Below are 23,955 nucleotides of genomic sequence, written 5' to 3' on the forward strand. Positions count from 1 at the left end.
ACTCTGTCATCTTCGTTATAAAAGCAAGAGAAGCAGCTGGGTGTGGTGGTACGTACCTGTAATCCCGGCATGCGGGAGGATCGCTGTGAATTTGAGGCCAGCCTGGGCTATATGGTGATTTCAAGGCCAGCCTGAACAACATAGCAAAACTCTGTCTCAAAAACAAAATAAAACAAAACCAAAAAAAGCAAAACACAAAACATACAAACAAAAACACCCCCAAAAAACAAAGCAAGAGAAACAAAAACTACTTAAATCTTTGTTGGATTGCTGTACATGTGATTTTAATGTGCAGTAAGGTATTAGAAATCTCAGGTGTACACTTACACATGGGTGAAATCTCATTTTAATACATGTTAGGGAACCGTCTGCATTTTCCCACCTCAGAAGTTTGGTGGGGTTTCTTTGTTGTTTGTACTGGGAATTGAACCTAGAGCCTTGTACATGCTAGGCAGCCATTCTACCACTGAGCTACATCACCAGCCCTTTTTTTATTTTGCTACATGGTTCCACTAAGTTGCCTTGCCCAGGCTGGTCTTGAACTTGTGATCCTCTTTCCTTAGCCTCTCAAGTAGCTGGGATTATAGGCGTGTGCCACCAAACCTCCCCAAAATTTGGTTTTTAATATCACAACAGTATTAGGTCTGAAAATCTTTTTTGTTATGATATTTGTTATGTCATTCATTTTGACTTGTAAATTCTAGAAATTCTACAAGTTACCAAGAATGGCTTCACCATAAATAAATTACCACATAACTGTGAAGACTTGATGCCATAAATGACATGTGTAGTTGTTGACATATTTGGATCAGAATCAAATACTGGTAGACCTTTTATTTTTATTTTTATTGGTACCAGGAATCGAACTCAGGATCTTGCGCTTGCCAGGCAGGGGCTTGTGCTGCTGAGCTATATCCCCAGCCCCTGGTAGACCCTTTAATTTACACCATTTGGAAGTCATTAAGTTTAGAGTTTGGAAATTATAGAAACCTGTAGAATTCTAGTCTTGAACCGAAAGCCCAAAATTGATTTTTGAGAATATATTTGTCTTTGAATAAATTTCCAAAATGACTTTCTTTGACAGGGTGACTTTACAAGGACAGGAGAAAGGAAGTTAGCAGGAGTTATGAAAGACGGCGTGAACTCAGCAAATAGGTATTACCTCAATCAGTTTAAGGATGCTTATAGGCAAGCCGTTATAGGTAAGGAATAGAAGGACTTTTCCTCATTTAAAATTTATTATTCCTTCTGTCACTGACATTTTCAGAGACTAATTTCATTAACGTAACTCATGCTTTGTAATACACTTGTGTTTCTATATTGAACATCTTACCTGGCAAGTCAAATTCAAGTTTTTTAAAAAGTAGAATCTGATGTAGCCAGGCATGGTGGTACATACCTGCAATCTTAGCACTCAGGAGACTGAGACAGGCAGACTGTTACAAGTTCGAGGCCAGCCTGAAATACATAGCAAGACCTTGTCTCACAAAATGAAAACCAAAAAAATTAGAATTTGGAAAATACTTTTGGCTAGAGCAACAAAAGAAACCATCCATTTCCATATCTGTTTGTTTGCTATTCAGGTAATGGCAGAGTTGAGGTGCCTTAAAACTTCAGTGACTAAAAACTTCTTACTATATTTGTTTTTCCATTATTCAAGCACTATAATCAGATTATTTTCTCTATGTGTGTCTGTGGGGGGGAGGGGCAATTATGTATGGTTGTGGTGTTGAACCCAGGGCCTTCACACTGAGCTACATCCCCAGCCCTTTTATTCTTTTATTTTGGGGTCTTATTAAGTCTCTGGGACTGGGTCTTATTAAGTCTTTAAGGTGCATAGGCTGGTCTCAAGCTTGCAGTTCTCCTACCTCAGCTTCCCCAGTGCTGGGATTATAGGCATGTGCCACTGCACCTGGCTGATTTTCTCTTCTTCTAAACCGTTTATCATATATTCTTTTATGGACAAATGCACCATCCTTTTCCTAAGCATAATTTAACAATATATTGGGGTCCAAGATTTGGAATTTATCCTAACCAACTCATCACTTTTTAGAAGAGAAATTTCTGTTGCTCAATAGAGTTCATACATTGGTGTATTTTAAATTTTCATGACATTGTTATAAGGTTAAAGTAAATGCGGAGTGGTCTGGATTTAGAACCAAATGTGATATAGCTGTCTCTAGAAATTTTTTTAAATCCTACTTTTTCATCTGATTATTCACATACATGGAATGGTAGGGCCTTAGACAAAGACCTTTAGGAATTGGAGAAGTCTGATGTAGAGAATTTGATTCATTTGCCAGAGATTGGGGTGTGTATGCTATAACTAAAGATTTGGATTTTAGCAGTTTATTCAAAGAAAAAGTATTACCTTGCATCCATTGGTTGATTGAGCAACTCAGTTGTTTCATTCTAGCCCCAGATTCTACCCTGTTGGTTCAGCTGTCCATCCTGTTAGCTTCATCTTGACCCTGAAGCTGGCTGTCTTCAGAGTGGAGGGAGAGGCCAAGAGCAGTTCAGACTTACTGCTCTCCTTTGTAGGACCAGTGGTTGGGAGATCGACTTTCCTGGATGCTGCCTGGGGTCTCCTTGTTGGGGTTTTAATGATTTAAAAGTTGTAGCTATAGGCCCCATTAGGAGGAAGTTAGCTTATTTATTCAAATCTTTTGCCCATTTTAAAATTGATGTCTCTTTTTATTATTGAGTTGTGGTAGGTCTTTATGTATTAGGTATAAAAGGCCCTTGTCAAATAAATGAGTTGTAAAACTAGTTTTGTGGTTTGATAATGCCCTTCAGGGTACAGAAATTTTTAGTTTTTTTGATGTTCAGTTTTCTGTTTTACTCTTGTTGGTTATGATTTTGGTATTGTATCTAAAAACCATCCCAAGAGTTGGGGATATTACTCAGGAGTAGAGTGCTTGCCTAGCTTGTGCAAGGTCCTAGGTTCAATCTTTTTTAAAAAAATGACAGCTGAGTGTTGTGGCCGGTACTTGTAATCCCAGCACTCAGGAGGCTGAGGCAGGCTGAGGCAGGAGGATCGCCATGGTTCAAGGCCACCCTGAGCTACAAAAAAAGACCCTGTCTCAAAAAAACACCCAATCCAGGGTCATAAAGATTTATGCTTAGGTTTCTTCTAAGAGGTTTTAGCTTTAGATCTTACAGTCTCTTTGTTTTTCAAAATATGTGAGTAGGGCCAGGCATGGTGGTTCACGCCTGTAATCCCAGCACTTGGGAGGCTGAGACAGTATTGTCATGAGTTTGAGGCCAGCCTGGGCTACATAAGTGAGCTCAAGGCTAACCTGCACTACATAGTGAGAACCTGTCTCAAAAAATAAACAACGATAACCATTGATAATTTCCTACCATTTTGTCTGTAATTTGCTAAGTCCCCCCTATTATTATGTTATCCTTCTTTTATTCTTTAAAATAAAATAAAATAAAATAAAAATAAACAAAAACCCCACAAAACATATGTATATATATGTATGTATATGAGTAAACGAAGATGATGATAGGTACATTTCTGTCCTAGATTTGATGCAAGGCATTCCAGTGACAGAAGATCTTTATTCCATATTTACCAAGGAGAAAGAGCATGAAGCTTTGCATAAAGAAAGCCAGAGAAGCCACCAAGAACTGATTAGTCAGCTTCTGCAAAGCTACATGAAGTTACTACTGCCTGATGATGAAAAGTTCCATGGGGGCTGGGCCCTTATTGATTGTGATCCCAGGTGAGTTGGAGTGATGCTCTATTGGCTAACCTGCTTAACCTTCTGATGTTGCTAAATTATCCATAAAACTATGAGCATGGATGCATGGTACATGGCAATTTTTGGTATAGGATAGGGCTTGTGCTAAGGCAGGCTAAGGCAAAATTAAGAGGGTGCTAAAATCTCAGTAATGAAATATTTTAATATAGCATGTGATTTTTGTGTATGTATGTGTGGTGCTGGAGTTTAAGCCCAGGGCCCTTCCTACTGAGCTACATCCCCAGCCCCGCTCCCTCTTTTTGAGATAGGGTCTTGGTAAGACACTAGTTTCCCAAGCTATGCTCACATGTGATCCTCCTGCCTCAGCCTCCAAGAGTGTGGAAATTATAGGCCTGTACCACCACACCTGGCTCAATATTGGAGTTTCATGTGCTTCGGTAGTTTTTATAAACAGAAGCAATCCAACTTAATACAGCACCAAAAAGAGGTAGGTTTTGGGGATTTTTTTGGTGTTTTGTTCTTTTGTGGAATATTTTTGATACTAGGGATTGAACACAAGACCTTTGTACTGAGCTACATCTCCAATTCTAAGTAATATAGTATTTTAAGTTACTCTTTTTTTTTTTAATTTTAAAGAGTAAAAGAAGGATAACAATAATGGGGGGGGGCTTACCAAATTACAGACAAAGTGGTAGGAAATTATCAATGGTTATTATTTTACATATTGTTATCTACAAGATAGTTTCTCAGGAAAACAAATAGACAAATAATAGTGAGTTACAGACAAAAGAGGTAGGAGATTATCAATAGTTGTTGTACTCTACTTAGGTATCTTCAAAAGAAAATAAATAGAACTATACATGAGTGACCTATTGAATAATCATTAACTATTCTCAATGGTTGTTGTAGGAAACACATAATAATAAACATGCATCCATTTATGAAATAGGATAGGAACAATACAAACATTACAGAGTTATGGATAGATTAGTAGGAAAATATCAATGACTGCTGTAATACATGTTGGTATCTTAGAAGTGGTTTCTCAGGAAAACAGAGATACACAAGAAGGATCTAACAAGCAGTTACAGCCTAAGGGTTGTCAAAAATCAAGTGAGCCGTCTGGGGCGAAAGCCATTTTTTGTAGCGTTTTCTCTCCAGCCTCCCATCGCATTGGGACCCCACAACCAGTTAGTGTCCTCTCCCCAACTGTCAGCACAGGCAGCAGGAATCCTGCTGCAGACTTCTCCGGAGCTCCACCACAGCCTGTACTGTCAGGGGAAGAATGGCTTCCAGGGAGTCTCCGCAGGTATTGTGCAAGGTCCTCCTGGTTCACAGCTTCCGAGCGGCTCTCATGACCCCAGTCCACAGGACCTCTGACCACTCGGGCTTAGTCTGCATTCTCATGTTCTCCAAGTCCTTGTTCAGCAGCTGCTCCTCTGCTGACTCTAGACCTTTCTGGTTCTCAATGGCAAGAACAAGAGTGGCCCATTATATAGCATGTATTCCCAGGGGTTTTTCCATGTTTGAATGATTCACACACCTCCTTAGGTGGGCATCTGCAGCCGGTTCGTGGTGGGCCAATTGTGTCATGTTTCTCTGTGTCATGATAGTTCTCAATTGAGCAGCGGCGGCCTGCCTGAAGGCCGGCGCGCAACAGCGCTCGCAGCCACATGGCTCCCTGTGTGCCGGAGGCCCTCCCTCCGGTGGCCTACGAGGCAGGAAGTGAGCCAGCCAGAAGACCAGCACTCCCTGCCCATGGCTCCCTGTGCACCGGGGGGCCTCCCTCTGGGTGCCTATGAGGCAGGAAGTGAGCCAGCCAGAAGACCAGCACTCCCTGCCCATGGCTCCCTGTGCACCGGGGGGCCTCCCTCTGGGTGCCTATGAGGCAGGAAGTGAGCCAGCTTTAAGTTACTCTTCAGATATAATTGCAGTAACACCTACATTTTGCTTGAGTTTTAATTTTGTACTTCAATTTTTATTTATTTATTTTGGTACTAGGGATTGGAGCCGGGGCTTTATAACATGCTAGGCAAGCACTGTGCCACTGATCTACATCCTCAGCCCTGTACCTCAATTTTTAAAAGTCCTTAGATCACTTTTTTTGTTTCAACTTTGGGGTAAATGAAAGTGGGAAAACCAAAAGGTTTATTTCTTGATGTCCACCCCTCTACGCCTCTGCCAGTCTAACTCGCTGACTTGCCTCATGCATGCAGGCAAGCACTGTACCACAGAGCTACATACCCAGCCCAAAATGTTTATTTCTAATGCTGGCTATTTTGTAAGATCACTCTGTTCTTGGTTTGATTTACAGTCCTGTCATTAATTCATTCATATAGGTAGTACTATAGTTGAACTCAGGGCCTTGCACATACTAAGCACTATACCACTAAACTACATATTCCTATGCTATCTAATATGTGCTAGCATGTGCTAGGTAGCAAAGGTCAGAACATCCTTCCATTTGCTCACTGCTATATTTGGGATGTATTGATGGGGAGTGCTTCCAAAAAAAGTAGAGCACACTCTTCCTTCCTTGCAAGGTAAGCTGAACTCACACATTTAATTTTCATCATCACAAGAAGCCTTGTACACTGTAGTTATCATACCCTATGCTGCATATATTCTCAGCCCTAAACAACCACTAATTATTTCTATCTTGTGAGGTTTGTATGCCCTTCTGAACACTTTGAATAAGTGGATAATAAAATATATGGCTTTATGTGACTGACCGACCTCACTTAGCATGTTTTTGTGCTCTCCCACATTGTGGTATATACCAAAATCTCATTCCAATAGGATTCTATTGAGTGGATATAACACATTTTGTTTATTCCTCTGTGGATAGGCTTTTGGGTTATTTTCACATTTTGGCCATTATAAATAGTGTTGCTATGAACATTTGTTTTCAAGTTTTTGTTGAACACTTGTTTTTAGTTCTTTCCAGTATATACTTCGGATTAGACATTGCTAGATAACTTGGTAATACTCTTTTTGGGGAAACTGCTAAACTATGTTCCACCATAACTGTATCATTTTAAATGTGTACCAGCAAAATGTGAAGGATGTAATTCTCCAGTCTTCTCCAACACTTATTTTCCTCTCAACAAAATTTGTCAGCTGGGCATGGTGGTGCATGCCTGTAATCTGAGCATTCTAGGAGACTGGGGTAGGATCAGAAGTTCAAGTCCAGCCTGGGAGAATTAGAGACTGTCTTACCTATTGAGTTGCTTTTCTGTCATGCTGAGACAAAATACCCAACACCCAAAGTTAAAGGGAGAAGAGTTTTTTAGCTCACAGTTTGTAGAAGTTTCAGTCCATAATTGGCTGGTTCCAAGGCCAGGTGGTTTGACAGAGGGCAACAGTTTGTAGTGGTGGAAGACAGCAAACCAAGCAAGGAAAAGAAGGGACCAGCCTCTTTCTCCCGCTTATACTGTATGGAGGCTTCTCCCCCTGGCATTCACATCCTTCATCCTAGCATTGGACCAAGAATCCATCACAAACTGTAGATTCAGCTGTTTCTTGTGATCTGCTCAGATCATCTCTTCTGTTCTCTTGTTCCTTTACAGCAATCAAGATCTCCTCTGCTTTATCTTTGCAGTCCACCTCGTTACTGGAGTTTCCTTTCTGGCCAAACTCAAAACATTTTAAGTCGTTCTGCTGGGCTCTTTGCATTTGATTTTCAACATAGATCTGACTAAAAGCTCCCAACAGTAGCCTTGTCACTGCTTCAATATTCAACTGCCTTGAAAGTTCTTTGGCAAAATTAATTAGTTCACCACCCTTAATCTCAATCTCAGGCAGTCTCTGGACATGTGCAAAATGCAGACAAACTTTCTGCCATATATATCATCTGGAGTCTAACAGCCAGTGCAGTCCTTCTTCCCAGCAGAAACCTCCTGAACCTGGTCTTTACCGGCTTTCTTGTCTTCTGAACTTTGACCAAAATCTCCCATACAATACAGCCTCGGGTGTTCCAGCTCTGCTTTTTCAGCTGGCATCTGGGAACCTTTCATAACTCTTTCCCTTCCCACAAGCAAGTTCTGAAGGCTGTTGAACTGCATGACCAGGTAAATGTCACGCAAGGGCCCCACTTCTCTGGTACCAAATTCTCCCGTTCTTTTCTCATTGTTGAGACAAAATACCTGATACTCGAGGTTTAAGGAAGAAAGGTTTATTTAGCTCACACTTAGTAGAGATTTCAGTCCATAATCAACTGACTCCAAGGCAGTGGCACATGGCAGAGGGCAACAGTTCATGGCAGTGGAAGACAGCAAAAGCAAGTAATGTCCCTTATATTGTATGCAAGCTACCGCTTAGGGCGGGTGTAATACTCACACCCTCAATCCTAGCATTGGACCATGAATCAGTCACAAACTCTAGGTTCAGCCACCTCTGAAAAGCCTGTCCCCTATGGCTGCATGAGTCTTTGTGGGGACAGCTAGACACAAAGCATAACAAAGACTTAGTGACACCCTGTCTTAAAATGTAAGAGGGCTGGGGATCTAGCTTAGTGGGAAGGCTTGGTTCAGTCCCCACTACAGGGGATTCTCATCCTAGTGGGTGTGAACTAATATCTCACTGTGGTTCTTTCATGTAATCACAAATGATACTGAGGATTCTTGTGCTTGTTGACTTTTTCTGTGACCTCATTTGAAAAAAGTATTTATGTGTGTATGTATGTCTTTTTTGAGATGGGGGCCTCACTGTGTAGTTCAAGCTGGCCTTGAACTCACTTATGTAGCCCATGCTGGCCTCGAACTTGCAACCATCCTCCTGCCTCAGCCTCCTGTGTGCTAGGATTACAGGCCTTGGCCACCATACCCGACCAAAATGTCTGTTTAAATATTTTCTCTGTTTTTAAATTGGATTGTCTGTTTGCTGTTGAGTTCTAAATAAAGTTTTTCTGAGGCCAAAGTCAGGCAAATAAGACAAAATTATACAAATGTAGGAGTGGATCCTGTTTAAATTTTTGGCATTTTCTGCATTGTACCTTTGCATCTATTCTGATTTTTAAAAAATATCACTCCAGCTGGGCATGATGGTGCACATCTGTGATCCCAGTAGTCTGCAGGCTGAGGCAGGAGGATCACCACGAGTTTGAGGCCAACATGTTCTCAATAATAAGTTCTTCAAGATCAACCTGAACCACCTAGTGAGATCCTGTCTCAAAAACAAAACAAAACAAAAACCGAACAACAAAATTGGGAATACTGCTCTGAGTTGTCCTGATGACTGCCTTGCCCGTCCCTTAAATTCTGCACCGCAGACAGCGCCTCACTGCTGTCCCTGTAGGCTGGGCTGTGCGCAGAACACACCGTCAGCCCGGCTCTGGCGGGAGCTGTCCAGCGTGGCGATCCGTGCTCTGTGAGCCCTTTCTTTCCGCACAGCTGCGGCAGCTGTGCAGGCAGGTTTCTCTGGCCTTCTGTGTCCCTTCCCACCTCTCCCCCTAACAACCCCATGCGCCCCTGTTGTCCCGAAAGTCTGACTTCGGTGACAGCAGGAAAGATAAGTCTTAAATGGAAAGGAAACAGGACCTGCTCTTTAGCATCTTGGCAAAACCAATCCTTTGCGCCATCCCTGCGCATCTCACGCCCTATACCCCAACTCAACTGCCCCTGTCTGCCCGGTTTCCACAGTGCGTAGGTGGGTGTTAGCCACTGATCATCAGGCATGTGATGGTGTCTAGGAATGGCGCGACAGCGGTTCCCCCGCCCACCACATCCGGCGCCCACGGGCACAGACCACGAGAAAGGCGTGAGACAACTCTCGCGGGAGCCCCCCCGCAGCCCCGGGCACCTCTCCTCTGCGGGCCTGGGTCCGTGCCCTCCATGGAGGGCACCGTCTGCGCAGGACGGAGTGCGCCTGCGCATTGGCTGCCAGCCGCAACCGGAAGTGGGGGGCGGGAGCTAGACCTATGTGGTGGGCGGTACTTGGCGCGGCCGCATAGCGGTTGCCGCATTCGCCGCATTTGCTGCAGGCGCGAGATCGGTACAAGCTGGTCTTGACTGAGCTTCGAGGCATCCACGGACGGACGGACGGACGGGCGGACGGACGGACAGACAGACTGACCATGCCACGCTCCCACAGGCCTCCACCACCTGCCCAGCGGGCTGCCGCCGCCAATGCTGCCGAGCCCAAGACTGACGGTGTTGTAGCTATGACTTTTAAGATTTTCCTCCTTTTTGCAGGACTTATGGTTAAAGTACCTGTCGGGCTATATTTTTCCTGTAAATTACTTCTTTTCCAAAGTCTGTTGTTAATGTCCCCTGAAGACAGCGCCTTTTACGCGACGATTGTCGCAGTGGTCGGGCTTCATGTGGTGCTGGCAATTTTTGTCTTCATAGTGTGGAAGGAGGGTTTGCCTCAGTGGCGGGAAAACAAAAACGACTAGAGCAGCTTCAGGAGCTGCAAACGCTGGGGGGTGGGGGGTGGGGAAGTGTCTACAGGGTTTTTTCTTCTTTCTTTCTTGTCCGTACTAAAAGTGCTTTTCTTTTTCTTTAGAGGGGAGGGTGGCTTGGGAGGGTTATTAAATATTTACTGCAGCTAAGACTTCAGTAAAAATGCGGGTGGGGGGAGGGCTGACATTTTTTGACTGCGTGTTCCGTGCCAAGTGCTTTTCGTTAAGAATATAGTGTTTTTGACTGAGTATTGTGTTTGACCGATGTAAATACTAAAATTCCAAATTAGAATGCTAGGGTGAAAGTAACACTGTAATTAGTAGGAGTAGAATTTACTTCATATTAATATATGTGTCGTGATGTGATTTTCATGGCGTGGCCCAAGCAACAATTTTCAGAATGCAGGTAAGTATCCAGGTACAAAACTGAGCTATATTTTACCTCCTTTGGTATTCTCAGAGAAGCTGGCAGGATCACTGATTTTATGGTTTTTTTTTTCACCATCAAGTACTTGCATAATGATCAGGTTATACCTCTTAGAATCAATATTTTATTGGATTGTAGAATCGTGTTCATTGTTTTTCAGTATATTAGGTGAAAATTGAGGTAAATTTGTGAATTTTAGATAAGACTGTTAGAATTGTGCTACAAGAAGGTGCTGCTGATGTAAAAACCTGCAGTTTAAGATTTTAGTAAATCTGTCCTTGCCTGCAGTACCCATTAAGCAATGACCTCATTCTTATGCAGATTAAGAAACAGTTTAAATTCCATCTACAAATGATATTTTTCACTATTTGTTTTGCAATAGCATTCTGATAAGGTCTAGTGAATAGGTATGAAATATTAAGGCAGAAATGTCCATTCTTATAGTGGAATTTCAAGACCAGTTTTAAAAACAGATTAATCTACACCTTTTGATGGGAAGGTTATTAACATTAGATTAATATTAGACTAAAAGTTTCATTTGAGTTCAGATGCTGCCTGTTATTTATTGACTATTATAAGTAATACTACAAGAATGTATGTTTTACGGTAGTTTTGGTTAATGGTTTATTAAAATCTGGTTTCTAACCTTTATTTAATATTTAGAGTGGGTATAAATACGACAGAATGGCCTTAAGGAAAATTTTTCCTGAATTTTGACGTATTCTAAATGTACAGCGTGTTATTTGGAGATTAGGTAATGTGAGATATCTACCATTTCTCCCTTCTCAGTCTCAGGTTTTCCTTTTTCCAAATAACTACTTTTTTAGCATCCTGTAATTCCTCACTTGCAGGATCCCATTTCCCCTGAAGACTCCCCATTCCTGGCTGCTTGTCTATAAAGGGACCTCCCCTCAGCTCCAGTTCTTCGTTCCACCTCCCCCATGTCCCAAATCTGATTCTTATTTAAAAATTTTTCCAAGTAGATAGATTACATTAATTACAGAAGTACGCATAATTCATTGATAATTTGGTTTTCTTTTTTCCACGGGCCAGTCTTTTTCATAAGTGGCCATGCTGTGTGAGTATGCTTGGCAGAAAATGCAGATGAAAATGAAAATACTTAATTCCCTTTGTCGTGTTTGTTTAGCCTCATTGATGCTACTCATAGAGATGTGGACGTGCTGTTACTGCTTTCTAACTCTGCCTACTACGTGGCCTAGTAAGTTGCTTATTGATTTAAAGCTTTTAATTTAGTATTGTTAACCTGAGTAAATTTCCTTTCTAGAAATCATTAAAAATTTAAGAATCTGGTTTTATTATATATTTGTGAAATTTAATTGAACCCTTTTAGCTGATAGGAGTGACTTACCTTTATCAGTTTGAAATTTTTATTTTAGAGTTATTAATTAGTATGTTTATATAATATGTTTTGTATCTTCCTGGTTTTGATGTACTCTGTATATTTTTATCATTAATGGCCATATGCCATTGTTTATATTACTCATACCATATTTAAGTGTTTGCTCATTGTTAGGCATCACTACCTGCAGTATTTGCTATTGAGAATGCCGCAGCTATCTGTATATAGATAGTACACATACATTAGCTTCTCTTTGCCTACAGGGATATGGAATTATGTGACTTTAAAGGTGTTTTCAGATATGTCTCCAGAAAGATTACCAATTATCAGTCACTAGCAGAATACCTGTTTCCTTATACTTCACCAGAATAGAATTTTAATTTATGTTCTACATAACCATTCACCTTATTTTTGGCTTTGTTTGAACTATCAGTTTTTAGAGGTCATTTCTGATACCTGTTGACATAGATGATATGCAGTTTCCATTCTTGATTTTGTATATCAGGTTTTCTACTGTATTATTTCTAGATGGTTTCAGAGTGTGTGTGTATTTTGCTTTCATTTTAGATTTGTTTTCATGAAGGTTTTTATACAACAAATTATTTTTGCATTGTAATTGATTTCTTTTTTCGTGTAAGATCTATAAACCAATTTACTTCAGCTGTTTCTATTATTTTTGTTTAATCTAGTTTTGAAAATGTTTTTAACTCTTTACTCCAGAATGTATTGAGCTGGGAAAGATTGTAACTGCATTTACTTTACCTGACAAGCTAAGTATGTTTTTGATTTTAATCTGTTTTTTACTCTTTCTCTAGTTATGATGATGAAGTGGATAAAGTAAACCAGTATCAACGACTAAGTCTCGAAAACCTGGAAAAAATAGAAATAGGTAAATTTTAACATACTAACCAATTCAAAAGAAGTCAGATGCTGTTGCTTCCAAGCACAGGTCAGGTTGGTTGCACTGATGGTTCAGCAGTAGAACTGTTGCCTGCCACGTGTGGGTCAGATTATTTAAGCAACTGGTATACCATATGTTAGAACTTAGAAAGGGATATTCCAAGTAGTCTGCATCTTCAGACTTCCTTTCTATTCGTTAGAGATTAGTGGATGGTCTAATCATATTCCTTTCATTTTTTCCCATATTAAGATAACTCCAGCAATCAAGAAAGTAAAATGAAACTGAAGATTTTTTTATAGCCTCTGATAGATGTGATAAGCTTGTGTTTTGTATGGTTCTTATTTAGATTATGAAGAAAAATGTGCTACATGCCCATTTGATAAATGTTGATCTTTTGAAGTTATAGAAGAAAAGGAATATTATGTAGTTTACTTGTATTTGTTGGGTCTTTTAGGTCCTGAACCCACTCTTTTTGGTAAGCCGAAGTTTTCCTGTATGCGATTGCACTACCGATATAAAGAGGCAAGTGGTTATTTCCACACACTGAGAGCTGTGCCACGTAATCCAGAAGAAGATGGAAAAGGTAAAAAAGAGGAAAGTATTCCATGATAACTTTATATGTGCCCATGTAAATTCAGATGGAATTGGGACATTACGTACTACCGCTAGTGGCATGAGAACTGATGCAGGGAACAGGTTTATGACCTGAGACTTCAAGTGGCTATTCTATTCCCAGGAGTACAGGGAGTTCCTTTGGATGTATTAGGGAGTTTCTGGCAAGGGACTGTGTGGCAGCAGCTCTCAATGTGTGTGGCTCTGTACAAAGCCGTGTGGGTGCTTAGGCTTTCCCACCTGCCCGTGAACTCTTAGGAGCAGCCCCCCACCAATATCATCCACAGCTGTTGCCACAGCATCTGGCGCATTACCTGGACAAACGTGAATTACAACAAACTTCTAATTCCAGTTGTTTGCTCTTGTGCTTTACTCTCCTGTTAAAGATTTGCTGTAGAAGATTTTGATTTACTGAGGGGAACAAGTAGCAATTTTCTATAAATTGCAGCAGATAAACTTATATTTAAGTATATGACTGCAGATCAGCATGTGTACATTAGGATGGCTGTATTTTGTGTGTTTTTGGAGACACTCACAAGCAGTTACATTTGGGTTTCAGACACCCTTCAGTGCATCGCAGAGATGTTGCAGATCACTAAGCAAGCTGTGGGGCTGGATGTGCCCATAATTGAGAGAAAACTGGAGAGGTGAGTGTACTCCTCCTGTTAAGATTTCCTTACGATCTTTCCTTGATGCTACACTTAAGATGCTACCTGTGGCCAGCAAGGCCTTTGCTGTGGTGGTTTACATTGGCTATGTGATAGAATTGCACTGCCCAGAATGGTAGCTTGTGAAATGTGGCCAGTCTGCTTTAGGTGTCCTGTAATTATACGTACTGTGCCACACTGGCTGTTTTAAAGACTTGGTGCAACAAAAGGAGTATTAATCACCTTTTAATATTGATTACATATTGAAATAACATTTTGTATACATTGAGTTAAATGTTATTAAAGTTAATTCACTTGCTTTTTCATGTGGCTGCTAGAAAATTTAAAGTTACATCTATAGTTCATATACTTCTGTTGCCTGCTGGTGTCTGTGTCAGCTCTTTTTTTTTCATTGCTGAGACAAAACAAGCTCAGGGGGTGGATTATTTGATGTATCAGATGTTAGCAATGCATTGTTTTCAAGAAAAATTGGGATCAACTTAAATAAAGCACTTTCATGTATATTAATTAGAACAGGTATATTGGATTCCACGGGGAACTAACACGTTTTTCTTCTAATTTACAGGAAGAGCAGTAAACCTCATGAAGAAATCATTGGTATCAGATCTCAAAACCAAGGCTCTTTGGCCCAGGGGAAGAATTTTTTAATGAGCAAATTTTCCTCTCTAAATCAAAAAGTGAAACAGACCAAATCCAATGTAAATATTGGCAACCTGCGAAAATTAGGAAACTTTACAAAACCTGAAATGAAAGTTAATTTTCTAAAACCAAACTTAAAAGTCAACCTTTGGAAATCAGATAGTAGTCTTGAGACTATAGAAAACTCAGGAGTGATAGATAATAAAGTCCAGGGAGAGTCTGATGAGGACATGTCTTCAGATGACTCATACCACTCTGATGAATTCCTTACCAGCTCTAAGTCAGATGAGGACAAGCAGCTAGCTAATTCTTTAGAGAGTGTAGGGCCGATAGATTATGTTCTTCCTAGTTGTGGTATTATTGCTTCAGCACCTCGATTAGGCAGTCGCTCTCAGTCTATCAGCAGCACTGATATTAGCATTCATGCTCCTGCAGAGGTTACTGTTGCTTATGGAAGTGGGCTTGGCAGAGGCCAGGAGTCTCCTTTGAACAAGAGTCCTTCTGCTGACAACATACACGCTGGCTTTGCTAAGCCTATGGATATTTACTGCCACAGGTTTGTCCAAGATGCACAAAACAAAATGACTGAACTGTCACAGGCCAGGTCTGTATCACAGCAAGCTAGTGAGGAAAGAAATCAAATGACCAATCAAGTTTCTAATGAAGAAACTCAATCAGAATCAATGGAACAGACACCTTCTCGGCCATCTCATTTAGATGTGTCTTCTGGGACAGGCCCCCAGTTTTTGTCAGTTGAACCAGTTCACTCAGTTTTCTCTCAGAAGACCCCTAGTTCTGGTCTTGGCGTGGAACTTGAGGCAGGGCTTCGTGTAACTCCCTCCCCTTCTGAGAGCAGTAGCAGCAGAGCAGTCTCTCCCTTTGCAAAGATTCGCAGCTCCATGGTCCAGGTTGCCAGTATTACCCAAGCTGGGTTAACCCATGGGATAAACCTGGCAGTAGCAAAAGTTCAGAAGAGTCCTGCAGAACCTGAAGTAGTTAATGAAGTCCAACAAAATGAACTTAAAAATATGTTTACACAATGCCAGACACGAATAATCCAGATTTAGATTTTAGCCACAGTCTTGTGGATTTTATTTGAAAATTCTAAATTTCCACATATTAGGCTATTTTAACTTTTACTGTTTGAATCTAGGGATCACCAATTCTGGTTACTGGGAAGGGTTTTCAGAGGCATCAGAACTTCAGCGGATTTCCAGGTCTGAGAGCCAAGACGCTAGGAAGTGTCATCCTAGATCTGCATAGCATATACACTACAGAACTACAGAGCAGTTTATTCATTTGAAAGTAATTCAGGAACAAGGCATTTTGGTACAGATTCTGAAGTAGTTTTTGGGGGGCGGGGGGTGAAGTATAGGAAGTAGACACAAGGGGCCCATTTGAAAGTAGCATTTCTGTCAGTTCATTCCTATGTAGTCTACAAAGTAAACCATTTAGTTTTTAGTGAACTTAGTATGGAGAAGCATATGAAAGTAAGTTGTTTTGATGGCTTAACCATTCCCTGTGAAGAGCTGAGGGTTACCGATGCTACAGTTAAAGAATCATTTGATCCTAACTTTACCCATATTCTACTTGAACGGATTATTCTGCTGCCTGTGGTCTTCAAAACTGAGGTGCACTAACTTGCCTGTTATAGAGTAATCCTAGTACATCGCCTGTATCTGGCAGTACCTAATTGATCTTGCTCTTTTTAAAAATGCATTGGCTACTAGAAATTCTGGAAGTCTTCAAGTTTTAACTTTTCCAGAACATTCCTCAACATTTTGGGCACACTATCCCAACTACTGAAAATTTAGTTGAAACACTGCTGTGTGAAAACAGGTTGTATGATGCTAACTCTAATCAAGAGAGCCTCCTGTATAACAACCCACACAGAAAGAAGGTTGCACAGCAGTCCGGCAAGTGTTGGTTTCTCTGGTATTTTTAGAGCCTTACTCTGTTGAAGTGATTCTCAGCTGAATGTTATGTCTGTTGTTAACTTTGATAAGCATTCCATTTTTGTTATTTATTAGTGGTATTTTTTTTGAAGTGTCAAATCTTGTGACTATTAAAGTACCAGTAATTTAAAGTGACGGTGTCTGAGAATTCCTTATATAACATTTTAAGTGCTTGATTTTATTTGAGACGGTTTCACTATGTAGTTCAGACTGGCCTCGCACTTGCAGCAGTGCTCATGCCTCAGCCTCCCGAGGGTTTGGATTATAGGTAAGCACCACTATGCCTGGCTAGGATTTGATTTTAGATAAAAAAGTAAGGTAACCTGATAACTGAACACTTGTGAACTTTTTCAGTTATTTTACTGTAAAGTTTCTCATGATTTTAAAAATTAGAAACTGAATCACAAAACATTTAAAATTTCATATATTCAAAACTGCTTTATTCTTTTACCAACTTTTGGGTCTTGAAAATTATTCCACAACACCAGAGAAAGTACAAGTCAACGTGAGAAAATAATGCATGTTCATGTTCCAGAAACATGAATTCCAGAGACTTCTGAAAACTAGTTATCTTAAGGCAGTTTAGTTCCAAACGGGAAAATACTGTATAAATATCTGTTCAATTTTCTCATTGTTCAAACAGGATTAACAGCTTACCTTAAGTTAGAGCAACAAACTAGAACATCCACATGTACAGGCAAAGGAGAAAACTAACTTGGGTCGAACGCCATCCTGTATACTCCCGTCCTTAAATTTACCCTTGTACTGTTTTTCTAAGAACATGGGGCTTTCCCACACTGTTACATAGGTCACTGAATCTTAGAATTCATAAAAAAAACAGCCCAAGGTACTAGTAGTTTGGGAAAGTTTATTTACTGCAAAGAGGGTTCTTTCATTGGAACTTTTCTGCAAGACCAAGCAAAATTATGATTTCTCTTTGGTAGATTACATTTTACATTGGCACAGTTAGACACAATGGCAGCTACTACTTTGTTCTAGGACAAAATCTATTTCACTCTCACAAATCCAATTGAGCCTTCATTTTATTTCTAAAAGTTTAAGTCTACCAGTTATAAAAATGAAAACCAGTTAGAATTCTAATATAAACATTATTTACATTAGTTTATAAAAATAGATTTGAATTTAGGAAAAGAATGTTGAACAACTAGCTAATTTTTACTTCCCTTCACTAAGCATAATGAATTCCTTGATTCTTCAAGGCTGACCCTGTTTCCTTGGTTAGCAATGTCAATGTAAGCCTTCTTTATGGGAAAAAAGGAGTCATTTGATTTGTTTCCACCTAGGTAACTACACTGACAGAAATAAATTCATCTTTATACACACTGATGTCTTTAAAAAGTAATATTCTAACCTTTCTGAAGATTCTTGTTGCCACAATTATGTCACTATAGCACATTAATTTGCTCTCTGTGGGTGGTATTTTTGTTTGATATATCAAAACAGTCTGGGGAAAGCTTACCTGTAATTGTCTCAGGCCTTTACTGTACTGGCTGATCACTTATGTGATGTAATACACTAGGAATTGGTAAACTTACATAAAACTCAAAATCTAATAGCCTCAAGGAACTGAATGACATCAGGAAAATAAGCTTTTTTTCTGGGCTGGAGAAGTAGCTCACCGGTATAGGGCCAACGATGGCAAACCTTTGAGAGCTTTCAATGATGATAAACAGCCGGCTGTGGCACATGTGCCACAGGTTCGCCACCCCTGGTACAGGCTTTGCCTAGCTTGTGAGAGGCTACGGATTTGATGCGCAGCACTGTCAAAAACCAGACTTTCTAAAAAAGGCATTATTTTTTAAGTTTGCTATGTTTTTTGTCATATTTAGGTGAAACTTCCTGGGGCAGTGTTCCTTTATGTGAATCCTATAAAACCGTGATTCCGAATGCACTGGGATATAATGAGAAATGAAGACAGTGTAGTTTTCTGCAAAAAGCTACATTTATTCCATTTAAAGAACTTCCTTTTGATCTGGGAAAAAACCAAACCCAAACAAAACCATTGTGGGGTATACTGGGGATTGAACCTAGGACTTCCCACTGAGCTACATCCCAGGCCTTTTTCATGTTTTCATGTTGAGACAAAGTCACTAAGTTGGGGGGCTGGGGATTTAGCTCAGCGGCAAAGCGCCTGCCTGGCAAGCGCAAGGTCATGAGTTCGGTTCCCGGCACCGGAGAAAAACCAAAACCAAAAAAAAAAAAAGAAAGTCACTAAGTTGCCCACCTGGTCTGAACTCCAGCCTTCTTGCCCCAGCCTCGCAGAATGCTGGGATTACAGGTATGTGCCACCACACTGGGCTGAGTTTTACCCTTTTATGATAATGTGATTTCTTCCAGATTACATATCAAAAAATTGGCAACATTATCCCTCTTCCCCTGTTTAGAAAATATTGCTGGTCCATGAAATTCAAGTTTGGGAACCACTTCTGTGTAAATAACTAGTTTTTTAGGCTGTTAACTGCTAAGTGGAAGAATTTGCTGTCGGTTGCCAGTTGTCCTGGAGTCTCACATGGTGAATCTATGGCATGTTTGCCCCATTCCCCAAATGTGGACTACTGAACATACTCAGACCCATTATTAAATGGAGAGACACAGACATCTCAAGTGCAAACTTCCTTCGGCTTTGAAATTGCAACAGTTTTCTTCAAATGAAGTTAACAGCATTTCAACAGTCTGGCCTATGACTTTGCTGCAGCTAAGGAAATGGTATAATCAGCAACATCATCATTATGAAACTTTAATATCAAATACATTTTTGTACATTGTAACTGATTTATATAATTATAAAACAAACTTCAAAAGCTCCATAAAATCAGTAAGGTAAAAGCCCTTACTGAGGTATCATATAAACTTTAGATGTTACCAGGCCTGACTTCAGGAAAAGTCATTGGTTTCTGATACAAATTATCTATAAAACAATGTGGTACAAATGACATTTGAATTTTACAGTAATGTGGCTACCATCTGCCAATCAATCTTCATGGTTACCGGAACTCTAAAGTTCATTTCCATTCACACATTTCTGCTGCTGAAGCCTGTTTCTTCTTAGTGACTCTAGCTGCTTGGCTCTCAGCCATCGTTCTCGTGACAGTGTTGTCTGACCAGCACTGAGAGAAAGAAACCTGGTTTGAAACATAAACAAATTTAAGTCTACAGCTAGGATGCTAAGTAAGTTTTAAGACGTAAGAATACTTATTTTGTTGATTTTTGAGACAGGGTCTTGCTATGCAGTTCAGGCTGGCCTTAAACTCACTGTGTAGCCCAGGCCGACCTCAAACTCGTGGTGATTCTCCTGCCTCAGCCTCCAGAATGCTGAGATATAGGTGAAACTACCAGGTGCACTACCACACCTGGCTAGAAATACTTTTTTTTGAAAAACACAGCCCAAGTTAAGAGGCAGTATTATCTGGCATTTACACACACGTCAAGAGCCAATTTAAGAGTTCTCCAAGAGAATCCCTGAAGAGTTAGGACTTCACGAAGCTTAGAGAACATGCTGCCCTGAGGTGACCACTGACCAAACCATTCCTCCTCAAAGAAAAGCTCTTTTGTATTTTTGAGGTCTGCCTCAGCCATTGCTGCATATCAGGAGACTTACAGAAAAAGCAATTAAGAGCCTGGACTACTCACCGAGCTACCACAAGCAACTGGTGGAGATCATCAGCAGTGATGCTCTGGGGGTCGTTCTTGCGCATCTCCACAAAATCATCTTCAACAGCCTTTATCAAAAGAGTAAATGTACTTCAGGGTTAGGGTCCTCCTTTAAAACTTCAAGATACTTTATGATCGTTTCCTTATTTTTGTGAGGAGTAAGATACACCAACTGCTTGCTGATGTAAAAATGATGGTGTCTGCCTTGTAGACAAATGAGACATGGGTGAAAACATACAGAAGATTCCCTATGTGAAAAAGGCTGCAGACCATGATATTCTAAAAATTCAAATTTCACTTGAGAAGGCTGTGCAAGCTGTGTAATAAACACAATGCCTTTAAATGGAAGAGTGGGTTTCAGAGAATGATGGTCAATCAGCCTTTTCAAAATCTGGAAATAAGCAATGTGCAGAGCATTTATGTGAGCAAAACAGGTGATTCTTGGGAGAAATGTTGAGTTTTATGGCCTCTGAATTTGCCATGTTCCCACAGCCCACCTCTCCCTGCGTGTCAGCTAACAGCCTTGAGAACCAGCAGCTCCAGGCCGTGGTTCCTTCAACGCCACCCCGGGGAACTGTCACCAACCATCTGAACTACGTGGTGACTTCCTGGAGGAACCCATGTGCAAGGCTGTCCTTATTTAACTTGATGTGGAGGATGCCTGGGATGACAGTCTCTTTCCCCATAGCTGTTGTTGAAACCATCAGAAGCAAGAGCTGATCATGGCTGCCTGACACACTGTATAATAGCTGCAGCAAATAACAGGCTCACCAAAAGCCTGAAGTGGAAAGAAAAGCTGCAGAATGAGACAGCTGCCGGGGGTGGGGGCAGAGGATCTCAGTGGCACTGCACTTGGATAGCAGGCTCTGGGTCCAGTCACACAAAACAAACACGCACCAAAAATAAGATTTAATAAAGTCACTAAACAACCAATAATCACAAAAAAACCCTAGTGAGGGTTAATTCCCAGAATCTGGCTTCTAGAACAGAGTTACTGCATTATTTTATTTTTTTTTATCTTTTTTGAGACAGGGTCTTGCTATGCAGTTCAGGCTGGCCTTGAGCTCACTTTATAGCCTAGGCTGGACTTGAACTCACAACGTTCTTCCTGGCTCAGCGTCCCGAGTGCTGGGATTACGGGTGCACGCCTGGCTACTGCACTATTTTAAATGTCTAGTCGTCAATTAGAAACAAGAAGGTATGGCCCACGCTGTGAAAAAAGGGTCAAAAGAAACTATGAGGAAACCCAAACAGACTTAATAGACTTTGAATTGACTCTTCTGAATACCACCAGTCATAGAGGAAACCATGTATAGTAACCTATTCTCATTTGCAGTTTTGCTTTAAGAGGTTTCAGTTACTTGCGGACAGTTGCAGTCTAAATGTATTGATGGAAAAGTCAAGAAATAAACATAGGGGCTGGGGATTTAGCTCAGCGGCACAGTGCCTGCTTGGCAAGCGCAAGGTTGTGAGTTCGATTCCCAGTACCGGAAAAAAAAAAAAAGAAATAAACATAAGCTAGCCTTTTTTCCCCCTCCCTCTTTCTTTTCTTTCTCCCCCTCCCCTCTCTCCTCTCCTCCTCTTCCCTCCCTCCCTTTCTTGGTTTTATGAAACAAGGTCTCACAATGTAGTTCAGGCTGGCCTTAAATTCACTATGTAGCCCAGGTTGGCCTCACAGCAATCCTCTTGCCTCAGCCTCTGAGTGCTGGGATTATAGGCCAGCAAACATAACATTTAAATTGTGCTGCTGGGTGTAGTGGTGTGTGCCTGTAATCCCAGCACTGTGGGAGGCTGAAGCATGTGGATCCTATGTTTGAGCCCAGCCCGGGCAACTTAACAAAACCATGTCTCAGGGCCAGGGATATAGCTCAGTGGCGCAAGCACCTGCCTGGCAAGCACGAGGTCATGAGTCCGACTGCCAGTACAAAAAAAACAAAACCATGTCTGAAAGCGGGGAAAGTCGCTGGGCTGTAGCTTAATGCAAAGGTACCCCTCAGCTTTTCTGTACACATAAGGCTTTTGGTGAGCCTGTTATTTGCTGCAACCATTACACAGTGTCTCAGGCAGCCAAGATGATCAGTACTTGATTCTGCTGGTTTCTGACAAACGCTCTAGGGAAAGAGACCGTCACGCACACATACACACCACCCCCGTATGTGCCATTCTGATGAGTAGTGGCATGATGAAATCTCACCCTGACCTGATCTGTCCTGCGTGGAACATGAATCATCCCTTTGTTTAGCAAGCCACACTGGGTATGCTGACTGCCCATGGCAGTTGAGAGACTACATTCATCTAACTCTCATTACAATACAGTGTTATAATTATTCTATTTTATTATTAGCTGTTGTTAATCTCTGTGTCTAATACATAAACTAAACTGTGAAAGATACACACAGGATGGAAAAGCAGCAAAGGCAGGGACCGGTGCTGTCTGTGGTTTCAGGGACCCCCGAGGGATCTCTGGAGGTATCACTCTTAAATAAGGTGAGACTACTGTATGTATAATTAAAGGAAAACATGAGAACAATGTCTCACCCAACAGAAAACAGCAATGAAAAAAAAGTTAAAAAATAAGCAGGGGCTGGGGATATAGTGCAGTAGCACAGTGCCTGCCTGGCAAGCGTGAGGTCCTGAGTTTGATTCCTGGTACCCCCAAAACAAAAAAAGCAAATAACCAGGAGTGGTAGCCCTGTAATCCCAGCACTAGGATCACTCTGAGTTCGAGGCCAGTCTGGGCTATATATCGATTGAGTCCAGGCCAGCCTGAACTACTGTTACGGTTTGTGTCTGGATGTCCCCCGAAAGCCTCATGCAGTCATGAGGTAGGCTTCTAGAGTTTATGACGGATTCACAGGTATGAGTGCTACACCCACCCTGGGGTGGGTAGTTTCCATATAATGTAAGGGAGGGAAAGAGGCTGCTTGCCGCAGCTCCTCCCCTTGTGCTCTTTTTTTTTTTTTGCTCTCTTCTGCCACCATGAACTGTTGCCCTCTGCCATGGAGCCAGCCAGCTATAGACTGAAACTTCCACGAACTGTGAGCTAAACAAACCTTTCCTTCCTTAATTTTGGGCATCAAGTATTTTGTCTCAGCAACAAGAGAAAAGTAATCAAGACAACTACATAGTGAGACCTGGTCTCAAACAAACAAAAAAAGCAAATGGAAATTCTAAAGTTGAAAAATACAGTAACCAATTTTTGAAAAAATTCACTGGAGGGGCTCAGCAGATTTAAGCAGGCACAAGAAAAAACCTGCAAACCAAAAGACAGGCTGAGATTATCCATTCTGCAGAACAGAAAGAAAAGACAATATTGGGGCTGGGGATTTAGCTCAGTGGCACAGTGCCTGCCTGGCAAGCGCAAGGTTGTGGGTTTGATTCTTGGTACTGGAAGAAAAACAAAAAAAAACAAACAAAAAAGACTATTGAAAAATGAACAGAACTTCAAAGACCTATGGGATACCATTCAGTGCACCAACACACTCACAATGGGAGTACCAGACACTCCCATTCCGGGTACCACTCTGGTACCCAGAGTACCAGAGGGAGTACAGGAGAGGAAAAAGCAAAATTTCGGGCATGGTGGTGCATACCTGTAATCCCAGCACTCA

The 23,955-nt window shown here is 41.1% G+C and overlaps 2 protein-coding genes across 3 annotated transcripts in view; one reads left to right on the forward strand and one right to left on the reverse strand.

The window, feature by feature from the left end:
• Positions 1-10,264: 10,264 nt before the first annotated feature.
• On the forward strand, positions 10,265-16,807 carry Inpp5f (inositol polyphosphate-5-phosphatase F). Its single transcript, XM_005412166.2, has 6 exons — positions 10,265-10,516; positions 11,685-11,756; positions 12,713-12,786; positions 13,253-13,381; positions 13,970-14,057; positions 14,644-16,807. Exons 1-6 carry the CDS (start codon positions 10,461-10,463, stop codon positions 15,782-15,784), a joined length of 1,560 nt encoding a protein of 519 aa, XP_005412223.1. The 5' UTR covers positions 10,265-10,460; the 3' UTR covers positions 15,785-16,807.
• A 2,493-nt stretch (positions 16,808-19,300) lies between these two features.
• The window catches only part of Mcmbp (minichromosome maintenance complex binding protein), a 44,540-nt gene continuing 39,885 nt past the window's right edge, over positions 19,301-23,955 (reverse strand). For both annotated transcript variants that reach the window (XM_005412168.2, XM_005412167.2), the window contains exons 15-16: positions 20,324-20,412; positions 19,301-19,815 (exon numbers count right to left, since the gene is read on the reverse strand). In XM_005412168.2, the coding sequence (XP_005412225.1) occupies positions 19,689-19,815; positions 20,324-20,412 (216 nt within the window). In that variant the 3' untranslated portion in view covers positions 19,301-19,688. The remainder of the gene's footprint in view (positions 19,816-20,323; positions 20,413-23,955) is intronic.

The sequence above is a fragment of the Chinchilla lanigera genome, unplaced genomic scaffold (assembly GCF_000276665.1).
Source record: "Chinchilla lanigera isolate Chin_1 unplaced genomic scaffold, ChiLan1.0 scaffold00150, whole genome shotgun sequence".
In the NCBI taxonomy this organism is placed as follows: domain Eukaryota; kingdom Metazoa; phylum Chordata; class Mammalia; order Rodentia; family Chinchillidae; genus Chinchilla; species Chinchilla lanigera.

Bases quoted from the DNA above. Each gene is read 5' to 3' on its own strand.
- Inpp5f (XM_005412166.2), top strand. From the start codon at position 10,461: ATGTGTCGTGATGTGATTTTCATGGCGTGGCCCAAGCAACAATTTTCA. The intron at 10,517-11,684 runs GTAAGTATCCAG...GTGTTTGTTTAG, and splicing joins CAACAATTTTCAGAATGCAG to CCTCATTGATGCTACTCATA. The intron at 12,787-13,252 runs GTAAATTTTAAC...TGGGTCTTTTAG, and splicing joins CCTGGAAAAAATAGAAATAG to GTCCTGAACCCACTCTTTTT.